This window comes from Sinocyclocheilus rhinocerous, unplaced genomic scaffold, assembly GCF_001515625.1.
Source record: "Sinocyclocheilus rhinocerous isolate Xijiao unplaced genomic scaffold, SAMN03320098_v1.1 scaffold831, whole genome shotgun sequence".
Taxonomy (NCBI): domain Eukaryota; kingdom Metazoa; phylum Chordata; class Actinopteri; order Cypriniformes; family Cyprinidae; genus Sinocyclocheilus; species Sinocyclocheilus rhinocerous.
The window spans coordinates 1-15,696 of record NW_015641020.1 but is presented as its reverse complement, the minus strand read 5'-3'; the positions used below and the strand labels follow the sequence as shown (position 1 = coordinate 15,696).

General features: G+C 36.5%; 1 protein-coding gene across 1 annotated transcript; it reads left to right on the top strand.

Annotated features, from left to right (window-relative positions):
• Positions 1-1,476: 1,476 nt before the first annotated feature.
• Positions 1,477-14,188, top strand: LOC107753974 (dual specificity testis-specific protein kinase 1-like; the record flags this gene model as incomplete). The annotated part of the gene is made up of 6 exons (XM_016570271.1): positions 1,477-1,641; positions 1,950-2,394; positions 10,797-10,918; positions 12,801-12,849; positions 13,879-14,025; positions 14,106-14,188. Coding segments are annotated over exons 2-6 (602 nt in total), but the record flags the coding sequence as incomplete, so codon positions are not given.
• Positions 14,189-15,696: the final 1,508 nt, after the last annotated feature.

The window sequence follows — 15,696 nt, the reverse complement described above, 5'->3', positions numbered from 1 at the left end:
GAGCAATTTAACGAGCTCTGTGCGCTCGAGCATTGACTCATTTATTCAAGAGGCCAGATGCGTGCTTTTTTTACCGTGAGATATTATATTCTTGCACCATAAAATTCAGCTCACAACTTTCAAGAGTCAGAAGGTCATATTATGACGAAGCTAAAGAGTGACTAAAAACATGTTTTTTAATTCAATATTTTAATACATATTTCATGCATTATATTATACTATTATTTATCCACAAAAGGGCGTCACACATTTGACAAACTTAAAAAAAAAAAACTGAAGGGCGTCCAATACTATCATCAAAACAAAAGCACTTTTAAGACTCATAAATATCTTAAGTGACGGTCTTGCTCAATAATTCATACATCATAGATTTGATGTCTTCGTATAAAGTTTCTCACAGCACTGTAGGCCAGTTTGTCGTAGATTATCAACAAAGCCTTCTAAAAATAATACACATTACTGAAATGGCTACAGAATTATGCTGTTTAATGTTGCACTGCAACATTATAATCTCCGGTAGGCTATGTGTTTTTTTTATCAAATGATAACAACAAGACACGATAAAAAAAAAAAAAAGGTTATATATATAAACAATTATAAATAGCACAGTGACCTTAATTTCGGCAAAATATAAAATATTGGAAAACCCCTTATCAATTAGTTAGTACAGTACAGTTAGACAGTACAATGCTGGAGTGCTTGATTGCAATCATTTTCGGGCTGTATAGGGCTGCGACAAAACATTACTGGTACCCTCTCATTCATTACTATGTATCATAGATTTGCAAATTACAAATAGGCATATATCACAAAAGACCTTAGCGTTATTGAAGTTTATATCTAGTTGTGATAGTAGCGCCGATATTTGCGTTGTCGAGACGATCCTCGACAGGCTGAGCTTAATGCATTTAATAATTTAGGAATTTAATAATTTAGTCGTTTAAAATCATTTTTAAAAAGTCTATTTTTTCTTCCAAATGTTTACAAATAACATTCGCACAAGTGACCTTAATTTCGGCAAAATATAAAATATTGGAAAACCCCTTATCAATTAGTTAGTACAGTACAGTTAGACAGTACAATGCTGGAGTGCTTGATTGCAATCATTTTCGGGCTGTATAGGGCTGCGACAAAACATTACTGGTACCCTCTCATTCATTACTATGTATCATAGATTTGCAAATTACAAATAGGCATATATCACAAAAGAAATCTTCCAAATGTTTAGAAATAACATTCGCACAACTAATATAATTTGCACAACCGACGGGGATTTGGGCTAAAAGTATGGGGGGCGTGGCGCCCCTGTTTGCTACGCAGCAGCACCACATGAGCTTCGCCTCATCTGTCAAACCAGCAGCTTGACTGCGCCCCCCATCCCACCCCGCAGGTGAGCCGCCGCCGCCGGACCCGCCCAGGTGAGTCGCTTCCAATAAGAACTCAAACTCAGCCTGCACACATTTCCTGCGACTTGCACACACAGACGCCAGCAGCCAGGGACTCCCCTTTTAGTCGCTTTCAAAATGAAACACGAGGAGAACTGAGCAAACGCTTCCATCATTTTAGGATATTTACAACGGCCTGAGAACTGGAAGGTGGGGAAACGAGGACTCGATAATTTATACCTGTAGAGCAGCGCAGGTAAGCATCACGATAAACGACATGGTGGCCAAATTATGATATTGATTGTAACAACCTTAATTTAGATGATACATAACATTATAAAATGTGTTTTAGAGAGGCCACGACCGCTCGTATCGCCTCACTTCCAATTCATCATCCGCAGTCCGACTGTAGCGGAAGATGCCGCCGTACACTATCTTTTACACTAGTTCAACTTAACTAAAACGTGTTCACCGCAAGTCTCGCTCTTGCAAAAGCAGATGGTGATCAGAGGATTTAAATGTAACTGTTACTGAGATCGATTCTCCATTTCTTATTTGAAACAGGAATGTGATGCGTTACTGAAAATGAGGCCAGACATCAGTATGGAGGAAGCGACGCACGAGCCCTGAAGATCGGTCACGCGCCGGACGCGCACCGGGGATTGCGCGTAGCCCTTCTTAACTTGATCGAAAGGCTGAGCCGCTCTTTTTTCTTGTCAAACAATTACAGGGACCTTGAAACTGCAGTGTTGCGTGAGCGTCAGAAATATGTAAACGCTCGTGGTGGAATTTAAGAGTGCGCGAGATAATGTCATCCGGGACCATCGTTATGGATCAAGATGACTTGGACCCGGAGGCTTCGGATTCTTTTTTGCACGGGATTCACGGAGCGCACCGGCCCAGGCCGTCCTCTTACCGGGCGCTGCGCAGCGCAGTGTCCAGCCTGGCACGAATAGATGACTTTATCTGCGAGAAAATCGGCTCAGGTTTCTTCTCAGAGGTGTTCAAGGTAAATATGTAATTATGTAATTTATGTCATTGCGTTTGTTTGTGTTTTTTACACACTGCACGTGCTGCATTTCCAGCACAATGTGTATATAGAGGAACACTACATGTAAACAAATGCGTAATTCTATTTCATAGATATCCTAATATATTGAATAAAACACAAATTTATAGGATGGAATTCATTAGTTCTCAGTTTTACAAATCATTTAACATAAGAGTAAAGTTTAAAACACTTTCACTATTTTAGTTTAAGCAGATGTCATTTTTGCCTTTTTACTTTCCACCCTCTTAGTCTATATAAATATTAATAGCTGTAATATTTTCTAATATCAAAAGCAAGTTTTTGAATCAAATACTAATGCATTTATTTTATTAGTTGGCTTGTCTCACTTTACATTATTATCTTGTTTAATACAATTTGTAATACAACCAAAATCTGAATTATATTATCTAAAGTTGATTAAAAATATCTAAACTCATTTTATTGATATCCTAAGGCTAGCCTAATCCCTCAATGAAGAATGGCTATGTTCTGCTCTTTATTTCCATTCTGTTACGTTCCATCCTGTTCATCCTGTTAATTTTCTTGGCATTTGTAAATTGTTTTGCTTTAAGTGCCTAAGCCTGAGCAGATCATATTTCTGCTATGCACCTGTATATAAATATTTTATTAAATGAACATTACAGAGCTCAAAAAGTCCTACATAACAGAACTAATCCTGTTATCGGCTTTGTATATGATATGATTCTATTACTGACTTTGGACAACTAGCCTAAATATCTTTTCACTTCAAGCTGACTTTATGATTGTGTGTCATAATATGCCTCCAGGTTTTGTAGTTCTGCAGATTTATGATCTGTTTTACACTCTCAGAATGATTGATTGGCCAGACCATCAATTTATGAACCTCTTTGCAAAATTCTAATGATAGCAGCAGTCATTCTGGCTGTTCCCTTCCTGTTAGAGAAAAGGGGTCATGACCTGTGTAAGGACAGTAGGTCTGTGTTGGTGTGAAAGTAGATACCCGTTGACAAGGTGCACAGGTGTGCTGGAAACTCTACTCCTGTGTTTGTGTGCGTGCATATGAGACCGAGACCGACAGAGAGAAGAGACCTAATTAGCCATCCCTCTCATAGTTCACCCTGTCACCCAATTTACTGACCAGACACCAAATACGGTAATAACTTCCTGCCGGTTATTACCCGCAAAAATGTCACTGCTGATCAGGTCAATATATATGCAAATGTGCAGTAGATGCAATTTGTTTCTGTTTGTTAAGCAAGGGTTATGAAAGCTTTAAAATATGGCATTTATAATTATGTGCAGTCCAGTTAATAGTCCACAGTTGTGAGGGTAATTTTTGTTTTTAACAGATTCTTTACATGAATGGCCAAGATCCTTCAGGTACTGTTTTTATTTTTTAAAGACTTTGCAGTCTGTGTCAATTGTAAGGACTGGACTGAAAAAATTTTCTGTTCGTTCTCTTCTAATTGGTTAGTCAGAAAAACCTCTTTCGTCTGCCTGTTCAGTTAAATATATGAAAACAGGAAACCGCTGTTAACAGGTTAATGTAACATTTCCCATTCAATGACTAGTAAAATAATGGCAACTTACTGTCTGGATAATATTGAACATGGTTCTTCTGAGATATATTCATCTGCAGACCCGCAGCATGGATACTATTGGTTCTTCTTGGAGTACTGCGGCCGCGCTGCGTCTTCTTCTTATGTGACAGGTGTCAGTGTTAAGGCGCAATACTGCCACCTGGGAGGTCAACCAGGTACTGGCGCTGGAGTAGGCTATTTGCGTGTCGTGTTATCATAAGTGTCCACACCGGTATTCGGTATGAACCGGTATACCGCCCAGCACTAGTTCAGATAATAGCTTGGTTGATGTTTCATCAGACCTGAAGTGGGGGGGAAAAAAAGCTCCGCCATTATGTTCTTCTAACTACTCCGGTTCTCTCCCTTTTCTTGCTTATCTTGATAAAATCAGAACAAGTGATGAAAGACGAGGGAATTTTGTTTCTCTTGGGTTGATGCTCACCTCATTGTGGGATCAGCAGGCTCTCTCCTTTTAAGCTGTGCCAAAACAAAGTTGCTATTTATGTGAGATTCCTCTACAAGAATCTGATGGAGGTGGACAGCCAGAATTAAGTCTTGAGGGTTTTTTTTTTTCTATCTGTGCCTTTTTAACTCGCAAATAGAATCATGCAGCATGGTTTAGTATATAATGTACAGTGCCTTTTAATCCGCTTTTAAAAACGCATGAAAGTCATTGCATTAGATAACGAAATATCAAACGAAGTGCCATTTGTTTCAAAGAGAGTTATACATTGCAAAAAATTTCAAGTTTGCAAATAATAAAACATTACGTTTACATTTATGCAGTTTACAGACAATATCCAAAATTCCAAACTTATTGTTTATACAAGGTAAACTTTGTATCCAGTGTTGGGGAAAGTTACTTTTAAAGTAATGCATTGCAATATTGTGTTGCTCCATAAAAAAAGTAACTAAGTGTTACATAGTTACTTTTGGTTTACTTTGTGTCACCTGAGCTTGGCTTATTTATATTTGATAACAAAAGTTATATTTTTGGCAACTGTAAAGGCCACACCAAAAGTTATTTTAATAAGCCACAGCCTGAAGGAAGCTCCTCTGCCTGTGCACCTCACTCCCAATTTCTCTCAGCATGGGAGGTGTCAGTGAATAAATGGAAAAAACAAAGTAACTTTTTACTTAGTTATTTGAAAAATGTAATCTGATTATGTAACTTCCGTTACTTGTAATGCGTGACCCCCGACACCGGTTATATCAGTACATGCATTCCCTGAGAATCAAACCTGTGAACTTGTTGCTAGCACTAAACAATGGGATATGCAATAAGAAAAGTGAAGGAAACCTATAGCATAAGTTGTTTTCACATGACACTTGGTGGTGTTAAGCACCCAGACACTGCATTGTCATTCTTCAGATAAGATAATTATATCATCTACAGTGCCCAAAGTTCTTAATGGAGATGTAGGTTCTAATTTTATTAGCTGTACATTTGAGCTTTGTGTTGGGGTCGTTGTATCAAGTGTGCTCATTGAGTCCTAGTGTGTTCCTGAAATACTGTAATAAGTCTGGTGACTGCACACTGATCTGCGTTTGACAAAGAGGTGATGTCACGGTAACACGTCTTGGGTTCCACAATTAGAAAAGACGCTCATCGGTGGGATCTGGTTCCCTCCTTGGTGTCACGCGTTTTAAATGGGCTCACTTCCATTAAATATAGATATGAGGAGTGTGGTTAAAAGTACTCTCTGTACATTGTAGTCCTCTTGTCAGTGTGATTTTGAGTGAGAGGAGAGTTGTGAACTGATCGTTAAAGACGGGTTCTGATTGGTTGGAAAGTTTGAGGTTGTAAACAGTTTGCAAGCTAGTTATGACATGATTTCGAAAGCCTGGATTTACAACACCAAGTCCCCTTTAGTGCTTCCCTATTGCATTCTCTCTCTCCCGCTCTGTCTTTCTATTCTTGTTCCTCAGTGTCTTTTACTAGTCAGGGCATGCATGGATGTCAAGCTCCATTGCTGCCGCAGAGCTCCTGCGCATGTTTGTGTATGCGTTGAGTTTGCGTATGCTTTAAATATGAGTGCAGTCTGAACAATTTGAAGCCTACTGGTGAATACATTTTGATGCATTTTACAGGTGTGTGTTTTTGATATACAGTATTTAAAGCTTTGGTGGCATGGTGATTAAAAATGTCTGCTGCTAACCCAAAAGTTCTAGGTTTAGAAGCTTAGCTCTTGTATTGCTATTGTAAATTTGATTGTCCTTGCAAGAAATGTTTTCACTTTGAATAAAAACTTCACAATATGTGCACATTATAGGTTGCACAATATATCTACCATATTAGTTATTAGCCAATTTTAGACTATATATTGGATGTAAACCATATAATATGTAATATATTGGATGATCCATTGCTCATTTCCCATTAGATTAGCTGAGGTAAAGGTAAAAAGTTAATCTTTTAAAACAACAGTAATTTGACACTGTTAAATGTCATTTTAATTTTCAGCAGATCTTAAAATGAATATACATTTTTTCATACAGTAAATTGTAATGTTGGGATTCATCTATAGCATTTCAAAGTATTGTTCTTTGGTTTTAGTGTTTTATTTGTAATTTATTTGGACAACATATGATAGAATTTTAATAGCTGTTATTTGTCATAACATAAAATATTGACTTATAAATATTTGACAGAATTTTAATATTAGTGAATCCCTATTAAAAAATAACAGCTAAACTGGGTGTAAATGTAGTGCGTGTCTCTTTATGAACGTTATTTGAACGTTATACAAACATACAGGGTGTGTGGTATGAATGTAAAACATAAAGTGCAGGCTCACGGTAAGGATCATTTTATAAGAGATGTAAGCTTTAAAGAATAGAAATGTTTTTTAGTGTCTGATAATTTAGGGCCTGTTAAGTGCTCTATGGGGCGCTTTTAACTGTCTCTGGCAGCGTGCTGTGGTGTGAGAGTGGGTGCTAATGATGCTCTGCTCTGGTAAGGTCTGTCTTAAACCACCTGTCTAAACGGCAATATGAGAAGTATGCTGATGGAAATCAAATTCATCACATACACGCTCATCCAGACTCCTACACCTCTGTTTTTCATACACTCAACAGCATACTGAGTAAGAGCAACCTCAATGCGTGTGTTAGTGTGTGCATTGACAATTTTGTGGGCAACCCCAGTTTAAATCCAGCTTGTGCCATTTTTTTCCCCCCAAACCAATGCCGACCTCTTCTCCCTATCAAAAACAAATGCTGTACAGATCATTTATAGGCAGGCTGCGTGGTTTCTGTCCTCATAGAAATCCATGGAAAGCTCCACAGAATTTTTACACCTGTCATTCACAAAGCTATACACATCCCCCCCACCCATTGTTTGCTTGTTTAAAAAATTAGGTTGATTGGATACTGCTTTCAGCTACCAGGTGTACAGTAACCTCATCTCCATTTTGCATGTTTTACCCTGTTAAAGGAATGGTTTACCCAAAAATGAAAATTTGCTGAAAATTTACTCGCCCGTAAATTATTTTTTTCTTCATCTGAGCAGATTTGGAGAAATTTAGCATTACATCACTTATTCATCAATGGATCCCCTGCAGCGAATGGGTGCCGTCAGAATGAGAGTCTGATAAAAACATCACAATAATCCTCTTGTAGTAAACTACAAGACTCCAGTCCATCAATTAATTTCTTGGGAAGCGAAAAACTGTGTGTTTGTAAGAAACAAATCCATCAAGACATTTTTAGCTTTAACCCTCAAAGACCGAGACAGCCGCCCGTGGCTCAATATAACTATTGTTCTTAAATGTTTAATAACTTTTGAACCGCTAATCCTATCTGAATGCTTTAAAAAGTGTTCACATTTTGACAACATTGATCCGTCAGAAGAAACCAATGCATTTCGTTCCTCTGAGCCAAACAGGAAAGATTGTTGACGCTTAGTCCCACCCCCGTGCCCAGATTGGTTCAAACTGTCCCATATTCAACCAATAAACATAGGTTTTGGTTTTTTGAACCACCATTTAGGATTTTTCATTGTAAATTTGAACAAACGCAAAGTGAAAGTAAAGTCTGTCGTGCGTGCATGAAAACAAACACAAAATAACACATTTGCATAAGAGAACTCTCTGAAAAAGCCCAGAAAGACACACGACTGAGTACTTTGACATAAAACAAACAAAAAAACAAGGATGAAACGGCAGTACATATTGGATAAAGCATTGGAATTTGTCTTCGCGTTGCTAGGCGATGTCCCGGTAAAATCGATTCCGATACAGCCAGCGGCTCGATCCATTTATATTATGTAAATAATTCTTGACTTCAAGTTCTCCTGTTTATAATGATATATGACACTTGATGCTGACTGCTAGAATAGGTCTTAAAAAACAAAGGAAAGTGCAGACATGTCAGGCGCCCCAAAAATGTTCTAGGTCTTTAAGGGTTAACCATTACTTTCAGCCAATATCCTCAAAAGTCCTTTATCCATAATATTGCTTTCTCTGGTGAAATGTCATCACGTCTGAATCAGGAGAGAAATATGCACAGGTCAAGCACCATTTGCAGGTGAAAACAGCCCACAACAGTTCTAAATATATCGGTGGATTTTGATGTGAGAAAACAACAGGGGATGGACTTTTACATTGGAGGAAGCATTATGGATTATGGACTTGTATTTTGGCCAAAAGAGATGGTATAAAGTTAAAACTGCTTGATGGATTTGTTTCTTACAAACATGCAGCTTTTTGCTTTGCTTTTTAATTGACGGACTGGAGACATGTGAATTACTTGTGGATTATTGTGATATTTTTATCAGCTGTTTGGACTCTCCTTCTGATGGCACCCATTCACTGCAGAGGATCCACTGATGAATAAGTGATGTATATTTCTCCAAATATGCTCCTAATTCATCTACATCTTGAATGTTAATTTTCAGCAAAAGTTCATTTATGGGTGAACTATTCCTTTAACCTGTATATGGCTGCATAATTACTTGGTGAATTTAATTTCAGCTACTTGATTAACTTTGTGAAAGTGTTGACTTTCCGTTTAAGTCTGTTAAAAATGATCCGCAATTATGAGTTTGTTGTAAGTATGAGTTTGCCATGAATCGACACCATAAAATATGAAAGCACACAGATGTATACCTTGTATGACTACCTATTGTTGCTCAGGAAAACAAGACTTTATCTCAGTTGCCTAAAGTACATCAACTCTCACTGCACAGATATTTTTTATCACTGGATACTGAAATACGTATAATGTGTGTTTAGGGTGTCTTCTGTATCCCTTAGAATGTGCTGCACCTCAGCACCGTTTACCTTTGATAAAAGCCGTTCACACACACCCTCAAATGTGTGAGCGAACGTACACTCTCCCTCACTCTAGCTGCAGGGCTGAGTTATATCAGATAATTTATGGATTTTAAAGTTTCCTGCTATTGATCTTCATGAGACTCACAAAAGCAGATAATGGTGCTCATTGTTATCATGATATCTTAGCTTGCGCACTTTGGTGCTGCAGGCAAGATCAGCCAGCCAGACAACACGGCACAGGTTTGGGTATCATCAATCAGGCATGGGTTTCTGCTTTTGCTTGATTCGATTGTCTATACAAAAGTAATATGACAATCAAAGATGAAGAATACTCTTGAAGCTTGGATGCAGTTTAAGTGTCCCTAAAGTTTAAGTCCTTTAGGGAAATTCTTGCTCTGGGTTATTTAATTTAGTGCGTGTGTGTGGAAATATCTCTTGTCATCAAGGGAACATGTTCAGACAACATTAAAGTTAGTCAACCGCATACTTTTAATTTATAGTGATAAAATGAAGCACTTTATAATTTATGCTTCATAAATCATCTTTTTTTTTTTGTAGTTGCTATGAACTAAAATATTATGGTGTTTCAAATTTCCTGTGAGGTGTGCTCTGATGAGCCACTCAAACAAATGAAAGATATGAACATGGACGCCATAAGCATCTACAAATTTGCTTATATTTGATTTGTGATGTACAAATAGTACACATCACATTTCATGTGACTAACTTTTTTTTTTTTTTTAATTTAAACTTCAAACTTTTGTTTCTAAATTTGAAATTCCACATTTTCAATATAGACTCCACTGTGTATCAGCATGGGAGGTGTACAGATAATGCAGATAATGTCTCCTGCAGCCAGGGACTTTGAAGTCTGGGATGAATTCGAAGGCTGTGTGTGTGTGTAGCTACTTAACCATATTTTGGGGACAAATTTGTACCCAAAAGTGAGCAAAACCTGACAAAATCGAAAAACCCTGCATTTGGGGATGTCCTCATTTGTAAAACTGGTATAAAAATAAATGCTGCGCTTTATCCATTTGCCCACTGTCATATTCATGTCATTTTCACTGTGTGCTGTATGTAAAATGAGTGTTACCTTGGCTTTATTTGAAAAAATATGATTCCCAATGCCCACAAACTTCCCAGAATACTGAGTGCCCTGTTGGTTACAGTGTTTACTTCCTTTTTAATTATATTTTTATAAAATATTTATTTATTTGTGAAAAATACTTTGTCATCTAAAGTATAAGTATGTTTATTTTACACATTTATATTTTAATCCATTGTCAAATTATTTAAAATTTCTTAAATATTAATTCAAATTAAAAACCAATTATATCGGCTTTATATCGGCTATCGGTCCCCCTGCTTTCCAAGGTATCGGCATCTCCTGTCAAAAAACCAATTTGGTCGTGTGTGTGTGTGAGAAAAGGGCCAGAGATCTCTGTCCAGCTGGCTCAGACATGAATAGACCTCTAAAGTGTCTGTCTGTGACAAGTATTTTCTCTCTCTTTCTCTAAAGGTGCAGCATCGGTCCACGGGGCAGGTGATGGCTCTGAAGATGAACACCATGGCCAGTAACAAAGCCAACATGCTGAAGGAGGTACAGCTGATGAACCGCCTCAGACATCCCAACATACTCAGGTCTGCAGTGCACACATCTATACCCTCTGACAACAGAGCTCGTCAACACTGAATATTAACCATATATGTGCAGTGGTGATGTTGCCAAAATATAACATTAAAGCTATGGTTATATGTGCTTTTTATTTGGGTGTCACTAGAAATTATATTTATATAAAAATTATATATTATACCATAATATATTGTACAGTGTTATGTTTTCACTGCCTTTTAATTATTTTAAACTTTTTTTTTTTTTTACTTCTAGCATTAAACTAGCAACAATAGTTGTTAGATTAAAATGATGCTTCCTCTGATTGGGAAGGAAACACTTGTATGCCATTTCAGAGTAAATACAGAGTAAATAATGTATATTTTTAAAGAAATTAATACTTTTATTCAGCAAAGATGTAGTAAACTGATCAAAAGTGAAAGTAAATACTTTGGCAAAGATCCATTTCAAATAAATGCTGTTCTTTTGAACTTTCTGTTCATCAAAGAATACTGGAAAAACTGTATTACGGTCTATAAAATTCAACATTTGTTTATATAAAAACAAATATTGAAACAAACCTTGCATAATTCATATCTCTTAATTCTTTAGTTTATGATGCAAAATTAAATTGCATAATATTTTTTTCAATAAATATGTAGTAATTAAAAGTTCTGAAATCAATTCAAGCCATTTTGATAACTTTAGACCGACTTGGCCACTGAGTTAGACTGAGGCCCCATTGTGGCAAGCATAATCAAAATACCATTACTACAATCTGTACCATGGTACCACCTCAGTACATGGGTTGTGAGGGTTAGCTATCGGAAATATTACCAGTTCCTGATCTTTGCCTAGAGTCAGGAGAGTTTCCAATCTAGATAAAACTGTATTAAAATTCAACATTTGTTTAATTTGTTTATATAAAAACAAATCTTACATAATTCATATCTCTTAATTCTTTAGTTTGTTATGATGCAAAATTAAATTGCATAATATTTTTTTCAATAAATATGTAGTAATTAAAAGTTCTGAAATCAATTCAAGCCATTTTGATAACTTTAGACCGACTTGGCCACTGAGTTAGACTGAGGCCCCATTGTGGCAAGCATAATCAAAATACCATTACTACAATCTGTACCATGGTACCACCTCAGTACATGGGTTGTGAGGGTTAGCTATCGGAAATATTACCAGTTCCTGATCTTTGCCTAGAGTCAGGAGAGTTTCCAATCTAGATGTTTGTCCATGTTTATGAATTTCCAAGTGTTCATTTGAATAATTCATTAATTTATTTCTAAATTCACATTTAGAAGTTTTTATCCATTCTTGCCTCTAGAATGGAAAGAAAGTTTTGTTTTTTGTTTTGTTTGAAGTCCAGCTAACCTAGAGGACAAAGTCTGTGCTGTTGGGCAATAAACACTACATTGTATGAGAACATGAATATTGATGTCACAGGATGGTGGCTTTTGTCTTGCCTCCATAACTGCAGCCACTGTTTATATAGAGTAAAATATTTAATTGGAACCTGGGGAGTAGAGGAGGGAGCAACACATTATTAACCATGAAATACAAATATATTTATCTTATACAAATCCCCACATGAAAACAGGGGATGTATTTGTTTATATGTGCCAGGGCAAGAAGTCTAGGTCTTTTGTCTGCTTAACCTGCACCAGCTTGTGTGGTCTCATGTGTTTGAATTAAGTGTGCGTGCGTGCGTGTGTGTGTGTGTAAAAGAGAGAGCGAGAGTGTGTTTTTCATGCATGCTTAAGATTGCCTTCAAAATACAGGTGTTCCAGCTCACATTCTTGAGATGGGTCACTCTTGAAGGAACTTGTTAGCGCCTTCTCCTGTTTTTTGTTCTTTTCCAACACCTTTTCTCCTGTTTCTCTGTGTGTGTCCCTTTAGGTTTATGGGAGTGTGTGTACATGAGGGACATCTTCATGCTCTGACAGAGGTAAGTAAGTGAGAGTGCTAATAAAGCATAAAAAACATAACACAGTTGTTGGATAAAATTGTTCAAGATTAAATGGTATTCACTACTGTTCAAAAGATTGGAGTCAGCAGTAAAAAAAATTTTTTTTATGGTTTTGAAGGTTGATGTTCGCTAAGGCTGCATTTATTTGATTAAAAGTACATTAAAAACAGTAATATTTTGAAATAATATTTGAATTAAAAAAGTTTCCAATTTAAAATATTCATATATTAGTTATATTAAAATATATAATTTATTCCTTTGGCAAAGCTGAATTTTTCTGAAAATTCAGCAGCCTTTACTCCAGTCTTCAGTGTCACATGATCCTTCAGGAATCATTCTAATATGTTGATTTATTGAAGAAAAGAAAAAAAAAAAGTCTTATTATTATCAATGATGGAAGCAATAGTTCTGCTGAATATTTTTGAGGAAACCATGATAGATTTTTTTTATCAGGATTCTTTGATTAATAGAAATTTCAAAAGAACTTAATTTATTTGAATTAGAAATCTTTTGTAATGTTGTCTTTTGTAACATTATAAATGTCTTTACTGTCACCTTTTGATCAAGCAAGGTGTATCCTTGCTGAACAGAAGTATTCATTTCTTTAAAAAGTAATCTTCCTGATCCCAAATGTTTGAACAGTTGTGGATCTGTATTTATAGGTAGCATTTCTTTTGCTTTATTTATTACCTGGGTTTATTTTTTCACCGAGCTCAATGCAGAGCATTCTGGGATTGCCTTTTCTGCAATGGATATATGTGATGCTGCCTTAGAATTTGGTTAAAGCAAGATATCTTAGGAGACCCTTTGGAACAGCCATGCTGTCAGGATATACGCTAAATAGTCCCTTCTATATTAATTAATGTACAGAGACAATTATAAAAAAAGACTTTCATTGGTTGACTTGAGGTATAACATGTACACAATTTTAAAACTACTCCTACTTCACCTTTAACATCAGGTGGCTTTATAGAAGATGCCCTTAATGTTTGACATCTGTGTGTGTAGTACATTAATGGCGGTAACCTGGAGCAGCTGTTGAACAGTGACATGTTCCTGTCATGGTCTGTGAGAATTAACCTCAGTCTTGATATTGCCAGAGGACTGCAATACCTCCACAGCAAGGGCATATTTCACAGAGACCTTACGTCAAAGGTACACACAATGGAAGGGCCTTTATAAATAGTAAATGCAAATACACAGTAAGGGCACAAATGTTGCTTTTTGTTTTGTAGAACTGTCTGGTACGCTGGGAGAATCGGAACTGCAGTGCCGTGGTGGGGGACTTTGGCCTGGCAGAGAAAATTCCTGATCACAGGTCAGTAAATTGTATCGTCATAATTCAAGAGATAAGATTAGATGTACTGCATGCTTCCAGAGAGAGAGATGGAAGCAGTCAAGGACTGACTGATGAGCTTCCATTTTTCCATAAAGCACTCGTATCTATAGCTGGAGATTAAACGATTAAGAGCATGTGATGTAGTCAGCACATCTTTAGCTTAGTGCAGCCTCTACACATCCAGCCCAGTCATGTCCGGTTGTTGTTTCGGTAAATGTGTACACAGAGCTACACGTGTAAATGAAATGGATGTTAAATACCTCAGATATGCTTGAGTTATGATGTTGACATTTACCCCTAATGGCCCAAGTATCTGTTCTCACATGATGTGAAGCATGTACTATTGCACTGCAGGCACATGCAGTTAATTTAGACACTTGACTAGAAAAACAATGGATGTCAACAATGGAACAATGTCTCACTGCATGCGTGATGTTTAAGGTAAATGCTGTTCATAAGATTAAAGGCAAATACAATACACCTAAACCAAACTGAGGTGTCACATGACATGACAGTCCAACACATAAGGTGTTAAACTCATAACCATGATGGACACTAAAGTACAAAAACGAATTTCTTCATATTAAAAAATAATTACACATCACAGTTATGATACATTCTAGCTTTTAAATCCTATCATGGCTTCCACATTAATATTAAGCAGCACAACTGTTTTCAGCATTGATAATATAGACGATAGGATCATGTGACACTGAAGACTGGACTAATGGCTGCTAAAAATTCAGCTTTGCCGTCACAGGAATAAATTACATTTTAAAATATATTCTACAGAAAACGGTTATTTTAAATTGTAATAATATTTCATAATATTACCGTTTCACCAGTATGTTCACTTAAATAAATGTAGCCTTGGTAAGCATAAGAGACTTTTTTCAAAAACAAACTCTTTCTCCCCCCAAACTTTTGAACTGTAGTCTACCTATGAAGAGCACTTAGAATAAATTCCATAAATTGGTTTGTCCATATGTTGAAGCCAATAAATATATTCACAAGGGCATAGATGGGTATAAATATTGTACATTATTTTTGCAAGAAATCACTCCCTTGATATTACAGGATTTCCCAGTATTGAGGGTGGTTGGAGGTTTTAATTGTGTAGACAAAGTTACACTCCTGGCAAGTAGATCTATGATACTGTAATTGCGAGTTGTCTTTTACTAAAGAAACAGGAAATGAAGGGAGGAGGTAAATTGACTCTTACCAGCATATCACTTGGAGGTATACAAAATATGAGGGGGGCATGCAAAGCATATTTTAAAGTACATTGGGTAATTTTATAATTTGTGTACATTAAGTTTTGTTTAGTATTACATGGAGCCGGTTACCTTATGGGAGCTGCCATGTTGAGATTCAATTGTAAAAAAAAAAAATTTGCCAGTGCAACATAAAAAAAAATACTACATTGCACCTTTAAGGGGTCACTGTTAATGATATTCCAGTGCTTTTATATTTGAGTGGAAAATTTT